Raw genomic sequence first — 17,028 nt, 5'->3', positions numbered from 1 at the left:
GCTAGCAAGAAAGCGAAACCGCTTGCGCCTCAGACTGGCTCGTAAAAAACTACGGGGCACAGGGTAAATCTGCTCTTCTTCCTGGATTTGTGGCTGTTCATCCAGATGACGACAAGGTTTGTTTGAGCCCGGATCGACCATGGCTCGTTATTATATGTATTATAATTCCGCTATAATCTCTCGGCTGTGTTTTTCAAACATGGCGGGTTTTTTGTTTTCATTCTGGCTTGTTGCGTAAGCGAATGACGTATCTCTGTAAACCAATAGCGTTCAGCTGCGCGTGTGGCTCCGCCTTTTGGTACCCTTTCTCGTGTTTGGTACCCTTTCGAAAGGGTGCCGAAAAAGTGGTATGGTTCGATTCGGTACGCTTTTTGACAGTGGAAACGGCCATAAAAGCGTACCAAACTTAACCGTACCATACCACTCAGTGGATACGGGCCATATGAAGTATCCGGACTGTTTTTTAATGCATATTTAACTTAGAATTTTTTTAACTTGCTTTGACTATCAGAGACTTGAGACTATCAGAGATTTGACTTTCATTCTGAACAGTTAAAAATAGTGTTGGGACATTTCGTATGCTGCAAAACAGTTGCAGGATGACACCGTATGTCTGTAACAAAATATAAAGCATTCAAAGTATTTTAAATAGCCACTTAAGAGCTAAAATGTGCTGTCCACGTATGTGGCCATTAAGCCCTAGGAGGTTAAAGGGATAGTTTGTCGAAAAATGAAATTGCTCACATAATTTACTGACACTCCACTTGTTTCAAACCTGTTTGAGGTTAATATGGTAAAATAAATTAGGGAACACTTTCATTTAAGGTGACGTGGTTACACATGCACTGCTATAAAATGCTTTTCTTACTCAAAGTTTTTGTCTTGTTTCTAGTCCAAATATCTATAAATTCTAAAATCAAGAAGCATTTTCTAGACAAGTAAAAATGTTTTCAGAAATAATTAGTCATAATTAAATAAGTTTTTTGTTAAAACAAGCGAAATAATCTGTCAATGAGAGAAGCAAAATAATGTTACTTCAAAGCAAAAACAAGATTATCTTTCTCACCCTATTAGCAGATTATTTTGCTTGTTTAAAAAAAAACTAATTTAATTAACTTAATTTTGACATATTATTTCTGAAAACAAGGCAATATTTTTGCTTATCTAAAAGCTTTTAGATAATTGGACTATAAACAGGACAAAAGCTCTAAACAAGAAAAGGATTTCATGAACTTACTTTGGTAATTATGCAACCCCAAGCATATAGTAAATACATGTAATTAATTGATATGACACCATAGTTAAATGAATAGTTACACTTTTAAACTGCATCACCCCAAAATAAAGTGCAATCATAAATTATTAGCAATGTATGTTGAGCTGATGCTTTTAAGAGACAACTAAGGTTTATCAAACGTCTTGTAAAAACTTTAAATACTTAATGCATCATTAGTAATTGTACTGGAATACAATCAGATACGCGTTCATCTCTAAACTCAGACTATTTAATACAAGATTTGCACAAGACATTACCGGTTAATTGTAGTCAAACGTACAAACATGTGATCTTACATATTTCTATAAATGGATATAGATGTCTGAAACCAGATATGGGGAAGAAAGCGAAGAACAAAACCCAGATAAAGAAGAAGACGCTCAACCCAGAGTTCAATGAGGTACTGTATGTTGTTCTCTTCTACTGCTGACACACAGGATATAATTAATATAATCTGGAAAATAGCAGAAACAAATATAACTGAGCCACGGTGGCTCAGTGGTTTGCACTGTCGCCTCACAGCAAGAAGGTCACTGGTTTGCGTCCTGGCTGGGTCAGTTGGCCTTTCTGTGTAGAGTTTGCATGTTCTCCCCGTGTTGGCGTGGGTTTCCTCAGGGTGCTCCGGTTTCCCCCACAGTCCAAAGACATGCGCTATAGGGGAATTGAATGAACTAAATTGGCCGTAGTGTATGAGTGTGAATTAGAGTGTATGGGTGTTTCCCAGTACTGTGTTGCAGCTGGAAGGGCATCCACTGCGTAAAACATATGCTGGAATAGTTGCTTGACCTAAAAGTTTGATTTGGTTATTAATAAACTATAAAACATTTAGTTTTAGTTGCTAGATCATCTAACTGTTGTAATTCATCTCAGGATAATGTGGCTTTTCATACGCAATTGGGGATTGTATTAAAATATAGAATTTAATATTGGCGTTTCATTGCTCTGTGGCGACCCCAGATTAATAAAGGCACTAAGAAAATGAATGAATGAATAATTTAATATTTATGTTTTGCGTTAAATGTAAAGGACAGATGTATTAGTATTTATAGAGCGTCAACAAAAATGTTGTAAGTTATTAATTTAGATTTTGAGAACTTTTTTATTATTATGTACTATTTCAGCAGGCTTTAGAAAAGAAAACGTTATGCAATGAGCATTTAATTACATTTTTACCCACAGAGTGATTTTGCTGCATAAAGCATATGTTAAAGTTTAATTATTACAATAATAATTAATTCTTAAAGTAAATATGCCAAAGGGTTACCGCTTTTCTGTCTTCATGTGGAAGGTTGTGTTAAGAAAATGTTAATTACATATTGATTGTTTTCGTTCCTCAAGAATGACCCAAATGCTTTTTGACTGGAAAATAATTCTATAAATTCAGCACAATTTAAAAATATGCTGTGATTAAACTATTAATCTGCTGACAGCTCTATAATTATGTTTATGCTTGAAATGGTAAAACCAACTGAAAATACAGAAAACAAAATAAATTATGGATATTAAAATAAATAATATAGTTGTGTTTAGTAATCTGGTCCAACACTGAAGCAATGCAAATCCTCATTACTGTTTTGTTTCATTCATTTATTTTCCCTCCGCTTTATTAATCAGGGGTTGCTACATTGGAATGAACCGCCAACTTATCCAGCATATGTTTTACACAACTGATGCCCTTTCAGCAGCAATCCAGTGCTGGGAAACACCCATACACACTCATTCACACACATACACTACGGCCAATTTAGCTTTTTCAATTCCCCGATATAGTGCATGTGTTTGGACTGTGGGAGAAACCGGAGCACCCGGAGGAAACCCATGCCAACACGGGGAGAACAACTCCACACAGAAATGCCAAATGACCTAGCCAGGACTCTAACCAGTGACCTTCTTGCTGTGAGGTGACAGTGCTAACCACTGAGCCACCGTGCCACCCTGTTTTGTTTCAATTCAGATATAAATTTAGATCTGTTTTATTATGTCAGATTACACCTTGCCATGTGAACTGTTGTTTTGCAGGAATTCAGCTATGAAATTAAGCATGCAGAGCTGGCCAAAAAGACTCTTGACATCTCAGTGTGGGACTACGACATTGGCAAATGCAATGATTATATAGGTATGTCCATTTACATTCAAATATAGAATTTCTACAGTTTTCTGCATCAGTGTGTTTACATCCGGTGTTAACATCTGTCTTAACACATTATAATTTACATATGTGATACATATTCATTTTGTGAAGCATGTGAAGATGTTTACAAAGTGTACTCAGTGTCTATGTTTCAAATTGATCATTTTGAAGTATATTTGAATGTTAATGTCTATAAAAATAATGGGCCAGATTTACTATCGGCTCATGCTAGCACAAACCCTTACTTGGTGTTTCAAAACATTTATTACAAAAAGTTATTATGCAGCTGACCTTATTGCTTGAATAATAAAATATATGTATGAGTTTTCTTTAATATAGCAGACAGTTGGAGTCTTTCAGCAGGGTTTGTTGGGGAAAATGTGCTCGTATTTGTGCCATTCTTCTTGCTTGTTGAACTGTTTTCTAAAATGTCACATTTGCAAAGCACTAATATTGGAAAGGAATTGACTTACATAATAAAGAATATTCAAATTATGTAATATAGATGTATCTTTTACAGAAATACATATCACAGTTGCCATGTGCTGATATTTGTAATTCAAGATTCTGGTTTCAGTGGTATTACTGATTATATTTTGTCTTTATAAAAATAAATAAATAAATAAATAAAAAATATTAATAAATAAACTAAAATAAATAATAATGTTAATATTATTAATAATAATTCCTTACATATAGTGCTTTTCTGGACACTCATATGGTAGTTTAATATCTCACAAACAAAAATTCTGAATTACAAATATCAGTGCATTGCATGCATTCATATAAATATTTATGCAAGATATACAGCTATAATTTGGGCTTATATAATTTGAATAGGCTTCATTATGCAAGTCAGTGCTTTTGGACGTGCTTTTGTGTGTCTTTTGTGCATTTGTGTTCTTTAATTTGCACACTGCCAGTAGTTTCACCCACACAACTTTCTACTCCCCTCAGTGTGTTTATAAGATTGCACATTTATACTAATTTGTCCTGTTTAGTGTCTCCTAAAGGATTGTTCGCTCAAAAATCTAAATTGTGTCATCATTTATTGGCCTGTTTTGTTTCTTTCGTCTGTTGAACACATAGAAGGATCATTTAAAAAATGCTGAAAACCTGTAGCCATTGACTTCAATAGTATTTTGATAGTATCGTGATGATGATATTATCCTCAACATCAATTTTATTGTGACTGGATATGATATCATTTATCGACCCAGCCCTAGTTAGAATGTGGGTTAGGTTTACGGTTAGTTGCATAATGTTCCCAAAACAATAAAATATCTGTAAATTAGCAATTTTACGTATTTTGTGGTTCAAGTTTTTATTTTCCCCATTTATTTATGCTTTTAAGTTGCATTATGGGACCTTGATTTTGAACTTTTAACCTTGTAAAGTTAAAAAAAGTGACTTTTATGAACATTTTTAATAGTTTAAAGTGATATATTGTCTAGGTTGGTCCTACAAAATCCTTATTTAACAGACTTATTTCTCTATATATTAATTCTTATCCATAATGTTATTTATAAACAGCTAAAATGTCAATTAAAGTCACTTTGTTAAACTGTAGAGTCAAATTGTCAGCATAAAAAGTCAACAGAGCAGCGAGGAAGCTCCCATAATGCTATTCACCACCGTAAATAAACAGAAAACACTTGTTAATCGCATACAGGATACAGCAATGTTAATTAACAGATATTTTTTACAGTGTAATTATGCATAATTCATTGTAATTGCTATAGTAAATGCATGAAACGTGTAACTACGTCACCTTAAATGAAAGTGTCACCAAATGTTTTAATACCACTTTATATATTTCGTTTTCAGGAGGCTGCCAGTTGGGTATCACTGCCAAAGGTGAGCGTTTGAAGCACTGGTACGAATGCCTTAAGAATAAAGACAAGAAGATCGAGCGTTGGCATACTCTGCTGAACGAGAATCACATCTCCAGTGATTAAGCTCCTAAAGCGTCCTGCATGCCTTCGACAGTTTCACGTCCTTAAGTTGTACTCGGCCCATCTGCCAACTACATTCGCCTCAACTAACTGCATATCTCGGTCTGTACCGATCTTGTTATTGTCCGGCTGACACATGATATGCTTTCAAGGAACAAAATGTGATGTCTGGAGCTCTTCTGTTCACTGTGATCCACACGAAATGACTATAGGTTAGGATTGAAGTGTAAAAGAACTGCACAATTATGTCACGTCACGTTCTCTTATCTTTACCCAGTAGCATTGTGTTTTGTTTTGAATTATAGTTTAAGAATAGCTGTAAAGACTCCAAATAGTTACCTTGTCGTGGGAATGCGTTATCATGTCTCTCTTGTTAAAAAGCATCAGAAAAAAAATGATTAAAAGAAAAGAGGCGGATACAGAATATCAAAGCCCTTATTTTAACCAGTCTGAGAATGTTTACATGCCATATAGAATGTCAGGTAAAATGATTTCTTTTACACAAAGACATTTAGCAGCTTACTTAAACACCTTTGAGAGCCGATTTTCATAGTTTTTGCAAACAAATATAGGCAAAATAACATGTAGGAATGTTTACACAGCACAGATAAGACGAATTCCAAAGAATGTTCGAGGGTGGGTTGCACCATTAAGCATTAAATTAAACTAAGTTAAGAGAGATTCGAAGATTTGTTGACCTACTACTTTGTTTTTAAATCAAGCTGTGAATTAAAATTCGAAATGGATAAACAAATCAGGGATTAGAATTTTCAACTTTTAATTCTCTACTGCACACTCTACTGCTGGATGGGACTTAATGAAAATGATAATGGTTCGTTTGGGTTCATTTTATTTACATTTTTTTGTACACCTGCCACAGAGGGTTTTTTTGTGTGTGTTGCAATGTGAAACAATATGGAAGCCTGTTTCCGCCACTGAATAAAAAATAAAACAGATTATTGTGACTTAATCTCAGAATTGCATGATACAAACTCACAATTCGGACTTTTTTCCCCACATAGTTGTGAGATTTAAATTAAAAACGATTAAGTCAGAATTGCGAGATAACTCAGAACTCTCAATTCTGAGTTATAAAGTCACAATAACCTTTTTATTTTTTATTCAGAGGCAGCAACGGGCTTCCATAAAACAATGATATCAAATTAGATAGACAATAATTAATACACTCCCAAAAGACAAAGCTAAGATAAGCTAATATATACAAAATCACCTAAATGACGTTTAATTGTCGGGAAATCATTAAGTAGAAATGGAAATGTTAGTGTGTCGTGTCATATGTCGTGCATCATGAGATTTCGCACCAATTGGAAATCCCAACACTGGTTTGCCCTCTCTTCTATTTTGAACATAAATTGTGAACTAATAAATGCGATATCACCAAACACAATGCCAGCAAAAACATCCTTAAAAGTTACCCCCAGGCAATAATAAAAGAAGAGAATTTCTGATCATGCAAAATAAAAAACTAGTAAAAATGAATAAAATATGTATCTCCTTTGATGTTTTTTGAACATTATAATTGGTTGCAATCATTTAAAAGACATGCACTGAAAATAGGGCTTAAACAAGGTGCTGTAGAAGGTTAAATATAAACCTGAAGTTTAAACCAGTAATGGAGAAACTAGAATAAAGTTAATCTGTTATAAATTTATTTATTTATTAATTTAAGTGGATTGAACATAAAACAATTAAGTTGTCCAAAAAAACCCACAAGAATTATGTGGTTTCCGCTCATTTTAATAAGTAGTTTGAACAAACAGCAAACTTTTTTGAGTCTGTCTGTCTGTCTCTCTCTCTCTCTCTCTCTCTCTCTATCTATCTATCTATCTATCTATCTATCTATCTATCTATCTATCTATCTATCTATCTATCTATCTATCTATCTATCTATCTATCTATCTATCTATCTGTCTGTCTGTCTGTCTGTCTGTCTGTCTGTCTGTCTGTCTGTCTGTCTGTCTGTCTGTCTATCTATCTATCTATCCATCTATCTATCTATCTGTCTGTCTGTCTGTCTGTCTGTCTGTCTATCTGTCTTTAACAAAAAGTAGTGTGGTGCAACAGACCTTGATTTACTCAACATTTAATCCTTTTTTGGTCCAACCTACCCTAACAGTCTAAACCAGATCATTATGAATAATTTTATGTGACTGTTTGACAAGAATACATATAGACTTAGCTTAGATAGTCTTATAATGAACACAGTTTTGTAACACATTGCTTGGTACTGTATGTCTGGTTTACAACAACATTTCTATGTGAGCACACTATCCTGCAAAAACCCCTTCAAGCGTGCATCTTATTAGGGGTCTATAATGCGCAGATAACACAATTGCCTTGTGTGAAGAGAACCATTAACATGGGCTTCAATGGACAAATGAAATTACATCATAAAAGACGAGGCTAAAAATAATCTAATGGCTGTGAAGCAAGCCGAGTTCACTCGAATTACTCACCCTGCAGTCCAATCACATGGGAAAATTACAAGGGAAGCACATTTACAAAGGAATGACCTAAACATTTCTATTATTTGCTGTTTTTATGTCCAGCTCTTATGCATGAGAGTGTCTTCGATCAAAGTGAATACAATTCTTTAAAAAAAAAAGCATTTAAAAATACGCTGGGGTGCACACATTCAATTTGTGTTGGGACAACATGAAGGAATTAAGTTAAAGAGATAGTTCACCCAAAAAATAAACAATTTACTCACTGTGTACTCACCCTCAAGTGGTTACAAACATTAGCTTCTTTATTCTGTTGAAAACAAACTAAGTATTTTGAATGAAGCTGTAAACATGTAACCATTGACTTCCATAGTAAGAAAAACAAATACTATGGAAGTCAATGGTTACAGGTTTACAAACATTTTTTTTTTCAAGATATCTTCTTTTGTGTTCAACAGGTATTGAAAGAAGTAAAGTGCAAGTACATTATGACAGAATTTTCAGTTTCAGTGAGTGAGCTAGCCCTTTAGCTTATTAGTTTTTACAATTTAAGTGGATTGGACTTAAAACAATTAAGCTGTCCTAATTAACCGTCAAGAAGTGTGCCGCTCCAGCTTATTTTAAATAAGCAGTTTGAACAAAAAGCAAACATCCTTTTTTGAGTGCTTATATGAAACTACTGTTTACCAACAAACACTTCATAGGTGTCGACACTTCTGGGTTACACAGGATTATCTACATTATCAGCTGAATTTGAGTTTTAAAAAAAATACGCTTTTGAAGGATTTTTGGACGTCATTGCAAACTCAGGATTTTATACAGTATACTATTACTACTATGTACTATAAATCACTGATCAAATATTAATGCCCAATACACAAAAAGTTACATGGTTGCCTTACATTTTAAAGTTGAATCAAATTAATCTTATGGGTTATTTTAACTTAAATTACATGAAACTGACTTAAACAGCTTGTACACTACAAATAATGCTCAGCTCTTTGGTCTTGTTTCTTGTCCAAATTCTTAAGTCAAGAAGCTTTTTCCAGACAAGCAAAACATATTGTCTTTAAATTTAATGAGATTTATCCAACACAATCTCACAAAAATTCGTAACTTTTTGATTTAGTGGCTAATTCGTACGAATTCGTACGATCTAATTCGTACAATTTAGTACGATTTGCTCATCCGCCAATGACTGTTGGGTTTAGCGGTGGGGTTAGGTGCCACGCCTCCTTTTTAAAATCGTACAATTTCGTACGACTGATCTCGTACAAATTCATACGAATTAGCCACTAAATTGTCAAAACGTAAAATACTTACGTTTTCTCGTGAGATCAGGCTGGATTTATCCTAAAACAAGCAAAATAATCTGCCAATGGGGTAAGCAAAATAATCTCATGTCAAAAGGAATAACAAGTTTGTTTCGCTTACCCCATTGGCAGATTATTTTGCTTGTTTTTAGGAAAAACTCTCTTCATTTTGACACATTATTAAGACAATAGTGTACACTGGTCTATAAAATGCTTCTTCATGTAAGAGTTTTAGATATTTGTACTTCAAACAAGACAAAACCGCATTTTTGGTGTGTAAAACAGATCATTGTATTACAGTATAACCACAACACTGCTCATATCAGGCTTGTGTGAAGAACCTGGAAGTGTGGATGCCTGTTGTTTGACATCTCTGACACTTTAAAGGGGTCATGCCATAAAAAATAGTAATATTTGTGCTATAGAAACAAGACAAAATCTTGTAGATTTATTTTAATTTTTTGCAGTGTACAAAATTCCACCTAATGAAAAAAGTTAGGTTGGGCATGACCTCTTTAATCATTTACCCACCAAGCAATTTTGTGTTTAAATTACGTCTAATAGACATCCAAATATAGACATCTAGCTATAACAAGGAAAATTTGGGATGTGAGTGAAAATCTAATAGAGACACTTTAAAAGTGATTATTTAAATGAACTAAAAGTAAACCCATTGCTTTAAAAGAGACAAGTTGAATTTACTAAAAGTGAATGAACCCATTGTAACTTGGAATGGTTGAGTTGATTTAACTTAATTTTTATAATTATGCACATAGTTCATTTACTTTCACATTTTATAGCAAAAGGTTTACTCACTTTTTTAAGTAAACTATTTTTTTCAGTGTAATAATAGTCTAAAAATAGACAGATTGGACATGTTTAGTCATTTATTTCTGTCTATTTGATGACTAGACTATTTTTAGACATCTATATGACAGCCAAAATTTTAGCCAAGATGTCTATGTTCGAATGTTTATTAGTCGTCTTTTAACACCAAAATAAATGCTAGTTGGGTCAGATAGTTAAATCAAAATGATGAATGTCCTTGTTGCATTGATTTTCTTCATGAGACTTCACATAAAGAGCTTTGATTGTATCAATGATATCTGTCATTCAGTAACAAACATAATATAGCACAGCAGTCAGATATTAAGACCATATTTGCCAGTTTACTTTGTGAATGTTTACTGCTATAAATTTGTTCTTTCATTAAATGATGCAAATGTGTATATATATACATAAATAAATAAATATATAGTGCATGGACTTGCACAGCAGGGAAGTGTTTACTGTATGTCTGAACTTTGCATGTAAAGATTTTACTTGGAGTTCAAAACACAGAGACTAATAAAAGTCAAGAAACTGCAGTCATCTGTTTGCTTCATTTATGCTCAGTGTGAACCCTCAGTGTGAATATTTAGTCCTAATTTTTTTTATTAGCTTCAATTATTGCTTTTCATCTATATATTGAATTATACAGTATGTGAATGAATGAAAAAAATGACCTTTTTACTCTATATATGCAGTTTTGTTTAAATTACTCTTTGATTTGATCAAGATTTAGAAAATTTTGTAACTTGTAAATTATTGAATCAAAATCTCCACCAAACTTTAAGGTTTTTGATTAGTTTTGAACCATAACATCCCATAAATAAGTTTATTTATACGTTTTTTTGTGTGTTGAAAGCATCGCCAGGTTATGTCACCGAATAAGGATTGGCTTAAGGTTATTATTCAGGAAAACATGTGTGAGAAAACCAGAACACACTGTTTCGTTTCTTACAAAGCGAGTTTTAAACATGTCAATTGTTGGCTTAAAAAAAGGCTGTGTAAATATTTGCATACGTCCAATTGACGTCTAATTGCATTGACAAATATTTCAGGGCACATATCAGACAATTCACTGTCGGACTTCAGAACACTACAGACGAGTCCTACCCATTCCCTGGACACGAATATAGATATTTAATTCCAAATGTACAAGTGTACCTTAAAATGTAATTACACTCTATTTCATTCACATTATAAATGTATAAATAAAGTATTTATGATGTTATACATTTGTATTTATTTCCTAAAATACTTAAAATTATACTTTCAATATACTTATATAAAAAATGTGTGACACTATCAGTTTAAAGTGACATTTTCTTGTTTTCATTCATCCACTTGTCTTTATATTTATATTTAACAATGTTTTCTTTTTTTCAATTGAGCAACAACAGATTGTGATCTAACACAAATAGGAAAAAAACAGTAAATGAGACAAAACGAATGCAAAAAAGAGAGACAGAGAGACGGTCAACGATTGAGCAGATTCATCAAAATAATTAATTTACAAAATATGACTAAATTAATTTAAACACTACCTAAAAGCAGATTGTAGCACTGCAGTATTATTTACATTAACTGTTCATTCAAAACAAAACTCTGCCTGTGAGATGTAATTAATGTTTGTTGTGCAAACAATAATAGTAATATTTTTGGCTGATCTATTTAAATGTGCACTTCATTGTGTGAGACAAAAGCTAATAAAAATCACAGATTGTTTTTTATTGACAGTTTATAGTTTTTCTGATTACAGTTTAATAATTAATAAAATCTAAATTATTTTATTCATTCATTAATTTTCTTTTGGCTTAGTCCCTTAATTATCAGGGTTTGCCACATGGGAATTAACCACTAACTATTCCAGTATATGTTGTATGCAGCGGATGCCCTTCCAGCCACAACAAAATACTGGAAAACACACATACACTCTCACTTTCTCACACACACTCATACACTATACGGCCAATTTAGTTAATCAATTCCCCTGTAGGCATGTGTTTGGACTGTGGAGAAAAGAAGAGCATCCGGTGGAAACCCACTCCAACATGGGGAGAACATTCAAACACAACACAGTAATGCCAACTGACCCAGCCGGGGCTCGAACCAGTGACCTTCATGCTATGAGGTGACAGTGCGACACCACTGAGCCACACAAAATATATTGTAGTATAATATAAAAGATAATATTAAAGATAAAATCCAATAATATTTTTGGACTAGAAAACCAGCATGTCCATTCTGCTTGATTTCAGAGATATGTTTTAATGTGTAATTCAGTTTTTATTTCTAAGATATTTTGTATTAAATCATTAAATAAACCATTGCATTATGTACATCTTAATATTAGGCATGGGCTGGTATAAGATTCTGACAGGATGATAACCTTGGATAAAAATTTCACGGTTTCACGGTATTGTGCTCACTGCTCTAAAATAGATTCTTTTTAAATATCTGTGGAAAAAACTAAATCTTTTTTCCCCTTTGAAGACAATATCATGGTTTCTGCTACATTCATTCTTCCATGGTGGGGCGCCATACCAAAATTGATCCTGCCACGGCTACATTACAGCGTTTCATTCAAAACAATCAGTCGTGTTTTTTTAATAGCGGGTGATAATCGCACCAAAACGTAATAAAAGGTAAGTGAATTATAACAGCGTGAACTTTTCTGTAACCGTAGTAGTGCTGTGCACCATTTGTTTAACCCTTTAAGGTTACGTGCTGTCTGACTGGCTACCTGACAGGTGCGTGATGCGTGAGGCCATCAAACACGATGTCTAGCCATTTCACTTTACTTCAGGATGCTGCTCTGTAGGTCTACTGGAGACATTCTTAAATATTCCTAGCAAATCTAATAAATGTTGGAGACATACTCGTTACATAAATGCACTAACTATCACTATTTGAGAGCGCACAAGAAGATCTGCGCTTGAGCAGCATGTATTTGAGGGGGCGTGCAAGAAGTTTTGTGCACGAGCAGAGGAAATCGGCGCACAAGCAAAGAGATTCACATGCTCGTAGGCTATTACATGAATACGATCTTGAATTGTAATACTGCGCACACATCTGTCATTGAAATAACACCACAGATAGTTGGTAGATCTGTGTAAAAAAGGCCTGCCGCCACAGCTGGAAAAAATCCTAGAGGAAACACTGAATATATTCTATTTTTTGAAAGATTTATGATATTTTGGAGCAGTAAACATGTCAGGCTATATAGTTCAAATGAATGATTGACTTCTGCTGTCTTCATTTGTTTCAAAACTTAAAACGACATCTTTGGATATTTTTTCTGCTGGAGATACTGTCGTCCTAAAAAAAAAAAGTAAATAAAACACATACCTTAGGAACGGTATTACAGAACATTTTGGCAGTTTTAAAACCTTGGTTTTCTCAATATGCACATGTGGTATTTCAATATATTGCAGCCTTTTACAGTAGAGTGACAGCTGAAAATGTACATGCATTACATGCAAGTGTTTTTTATACTGTCCATAAAAACATCAGCAACAGCAACAAACAGCATCTTTTTGCTTATTTTGGCTTCTGAATAAATTAATAATAAGATTGGCATCAATTACAGCCTCAAGTTGCGCAACAGTCATTGCATTGCTGGATGTTCTGGATTGGGATTTCATTAACAACTTCTCTTTCCTTCTACTCTGACGCCACCTATTATTTTGTGTCAGTTCATGCTGCCATTTACTCCATAAATTGGTGCTATAAATTTTTCCTGTATTTCATAATTCACACTTGCTATTGCAACAATTCATCTTCATGCTCATATCAGCTCGAAACACTTTCTAAATATAGCATCTTATATTAATGCCATTTTACAAGCTCTCTCACAGTCTAATATACTATAATCTCCTATTTAGTTCAATAAGACACAGTTTGCATGACTGCTGTTAGACAGGTAAATATACAAACCCACAACATTTCCATGGTAAAATCCATTCCTCATCTTATTGTCAAAGTGACAGAAAGTCTAAAAGTGACAGAGAATTGTACAACATGAACCAATTATCTGCTGATCACTGCACACATGAAAACAACTGAACTGATGTTGTGACTTTAAGAGCTGACATGTATCCAGGAGTAAAATAAAAATAAATGATAAAATAATCAATCAATAAAATGACAGAAAAAAAAAGTACTGGCAGTGTATTACCGGCTTTTGTGACATAAACATATCTGTCCCTACACCATAAGCCATAGCACAATCACCTCACTGCAAGAAGGTTGCTGGTTTGAGCCCCGGCTGGGTCAGTTGGCATTTCTGTGTGGAGTTTGCATGTTCTCCCCGTGTTCGCGTTTGCTCCGGTTTAGGTATAGGTGAATTGGGTAAGCTAAATCGTCTGTAGTGTATGTGTGTGAATGAGTGTGTGTATAGGTGTTTCCAGTGATAGGTTGCAGCTGGAAGGGCATCCGCTGCGTAAAACATATGCTGGATAAGTTGGCGGTTCATTCCGCTGTGGCGATCCCAGATTAATAAAGGGACTAATCCAAAAAGAAAATGATTCAATGAATGAAAAACTAAACCTAGGGGAGGCATGGTGGCTCAGTGTTTAGCACCATCGCCTCCAAGCAAGATGTTTGCTGGTTCGCATTTCTGAGTTTGCATGTTTTCCCTGTGTTGGCGTAGGTTTCCTCCGGTTTCCCCCACAGTCCAAATACATGCGCTATAAGTGAAGTGAATAAACTAAATTGGCCGTAGTGTATGAGTGTGTGTATGAATGTGTCTGTATGGGTTATTCCAACTACTGGATTGAGGCTGGAAGGGTATCCGCTGTGTAACATCCATGCTGGAATAGTTGGCTCATTCTGCTGTGGCAACCTCTGAAATAGAGACTAAGTCAAAGGAAAATGAATGAATGAATGAATGAAAAACTAAATTTCTGTGGTCCAGGGTCACATGAGTTAGATAAGGGTCACTCTTTAACTTAAAGTACAATTCACGCAATTACCAAATCATTAAGCTACTAATTAGGTGCTTATTATTAGGTAGTAAGATAGTAGTTGGGTTTAGGTGTTGGCTAGGATTAGAGATGTAGTTTAAGATCACACTTTATAAGTGGTAATAAGCAGTTAATTTATGTAAATTAGTTTAATTGTCACCACTTACAAGTTGAAAACAATACAAAGATGATTAAATTGATGAGCTTTTGTCTTGTTTCAAGTCCAATCTACAACTTCCTAAATCAAAAGGCAAGACAAGAAGCATGTTTTTAGAAATAGGTGTTTTTCCTTAATAGAAGAAACAATAATTTGATACGATTATTTTGCTTATCCCATGGTTACGCGTGGCGCAGTAGGTAGTGCTGTCGCCTCACAGCAAGAAGGACGCTAGTTCGAGCCTCGGCGGGGTCAGTTGGCATTTCAGTGTGGAGTTTGCATGTTCTCCCCACGTGGGAGAACCCCGTGGGTTTCCTCCGGGTGCTTCGGTTTCCCCCACAGTCCAAAGACATGCGGTACAGGTGAATTGGGTAGGCTAAATTATTTGTAGTGTATGTGTGTGAATGAGTGTGTATGGATGTTTCCCAGAGATGGGTTGCAGTTGGAAGAGCATCCGCTGCGTAAAAATCATGTGCTGGATAAGTTGGCGGTTCATTCCGTTGTGGCGACCCCGGATAAATAAAGGGACTAAGCTGAAAGGACAATAAATGAATGAATGCTCATCCCATTTGTAGAATATTAAGCTTGTTTTAAGAAAAAACTCACTTAATTTTGACATTATTTCTGAAAATATTTGGACTAAAACATCTAAATGAGAAAAACATTTTTTGTAGTGTATATTACTTTATAATAGAACTAAAATTATAAGTTTATAAACAAATTTGCTTTGTTGTTTGAAATTGTACTTTCATTTCACATTACTAAAATATCCAATTCAACAAAAAAGCTTCAAATGTTTCCATTCAAATCTCATTGTACTATAAATTGCATGCATTCCCTCAATCTGAGGGTTGTTATTGACATTTTGACACACGGTTTCGTTCAGCCCCTCCTAGGCCTTCACACAATAGCGGGTGGTATAAAACAGAAAACACAAAGTCTTTCCATCCTCAAACACCTGTGGAGGATCCACAAATCCACAGGGCCAGCATGGGGAGAACTACCAGGATAGTGATATGGATGCTTGAATGGATAGTGCTATATTTCGGACTAAGCGCCTCTCAGACAGGTAAAATGGTTTTCTTTTATGAATATTATTGAACACTGTTATATTATGTGATTATCTTAAATGCGAACTTGATTGTTTGATCACTTTTTTAAATTACCTGCCCTGCTTTACCAGTTTTCCTCCCTCTATTGTGGCTCCATAAGCCACAGAAACAATTCATGTGTAAGCAATCCTTAAGAAATAGTAAGAAGGCATTGTGGTTCATAATCTCAGTCTGACATTGATCAGTGATGTCCGTGCAACATTATTCATCATATGACCACAAAGTTTGGTCCCAAGATTACTAATTGTTTTACTATTCATTATTTAATTATACTTAAAGGTTGTATTTCTTGACAGGTGATTTATTTACCATGGGGTAAAACCATGCAATGGCATTGGGAATTTATAATAGACAGTATCTCAATATGAAAACATATGAATGGTGATTAGTCAATGAAACTTTTCTAAACTTCAAAAAAAAGGATAACACTTTCATACTTATTCTTATTATTAACTAGTGACCTTTTACTTGCCTAATATTTTGATATGGGCTGTTTTTTAGTACTTATAAAGTATGATCTTATTCTACATCTCTAATCCTATACTCAATACCTAAACCCACTGACTACCTTAACAACTATTAATAAACAGCTAATTAACAGTTTATTAAGTTTGTTTATAGCTAGAATTGTACCTTAAAGTATAGTCTAACCAAAATAAGCTCAATTACACTATGAAATGTAAATATATAACAAAAATGGCCAAACTGGAAATAATTGTAACCAAGTGTTACTTTTAAGATAAAATAAATTAAGTATACTAGTTGCATGTAATTAAAAGTGCATTATTATAGGGTTGTGTGTTACAGTGTTATCATGTTTATTATGACAA

General features: G+C 34.2%; 2 protein-coding genes across 3 annotated transcripts in view; both read left to right on the top strand.

Annotated features, from left to right (window-relative positions):
• rph3ab (rabphilin 3A homolog (mouse), b) overlaps positions 1–9,512 on the top strand; it is a 40,255-nt gene extending 30,743 nt beyond the window's left edge. For both annotated transcript variants that reach the window (XM_056462469.1, XM_056462468.1), the window contains exons 14-16: positions 1,595–1,676; positions 3,296–3,392; positions 5,235–9,512. In XM_056462469.1, coding sequence (XP_056318444.1) covers positions 1,595–1,676; positions 3,296–3,392; positions 5,235–5,365 — 310 coding nt within the window. In that variant the 3' untranslated portion in view covers positions 5,366–9,512. The remainder of the gene's footprint in view (positions 1–1,594; positions 1,677–3,295; positions 3,393–5,234) is intronic.
• A 6,564-nt stretch (positions 9,513–16,076) lies between these two features.
• The window catches only part of LOC130231474 (mucin-5AC), a 44,952-nt gene continuing 44,000 nt past the window's right edge, over positions 16,077–17,028 (top strand). Inside the window, exon 1 of the mRNA XM_056460808.1 lies at positions 16,077–16,155. Coding sequence (XP_056316783.1) covers positions 16,077–16,155 — 79 coding nt within the window. The remainder of the gene's footprint in view (positions 16,156–17,028) is intronic.

Source organism: Danio aesculapii, chromosome 7 (assembly GCF_903798145.1).
Source record: "Danio aesculapii chromosome 7, fDanAes4.1, whole genome shotgun sequence".
In the NCBI taxonomy this organism is placed as follows: Eukaryota; Metazoa; Chordata; class Actinopteri; order Cypriniformes; family Danionidae; genus Danio; species Danio aesculapii.
This window is presented reverse-complemented; position numbering and strand designations above follow the sequence as displayed.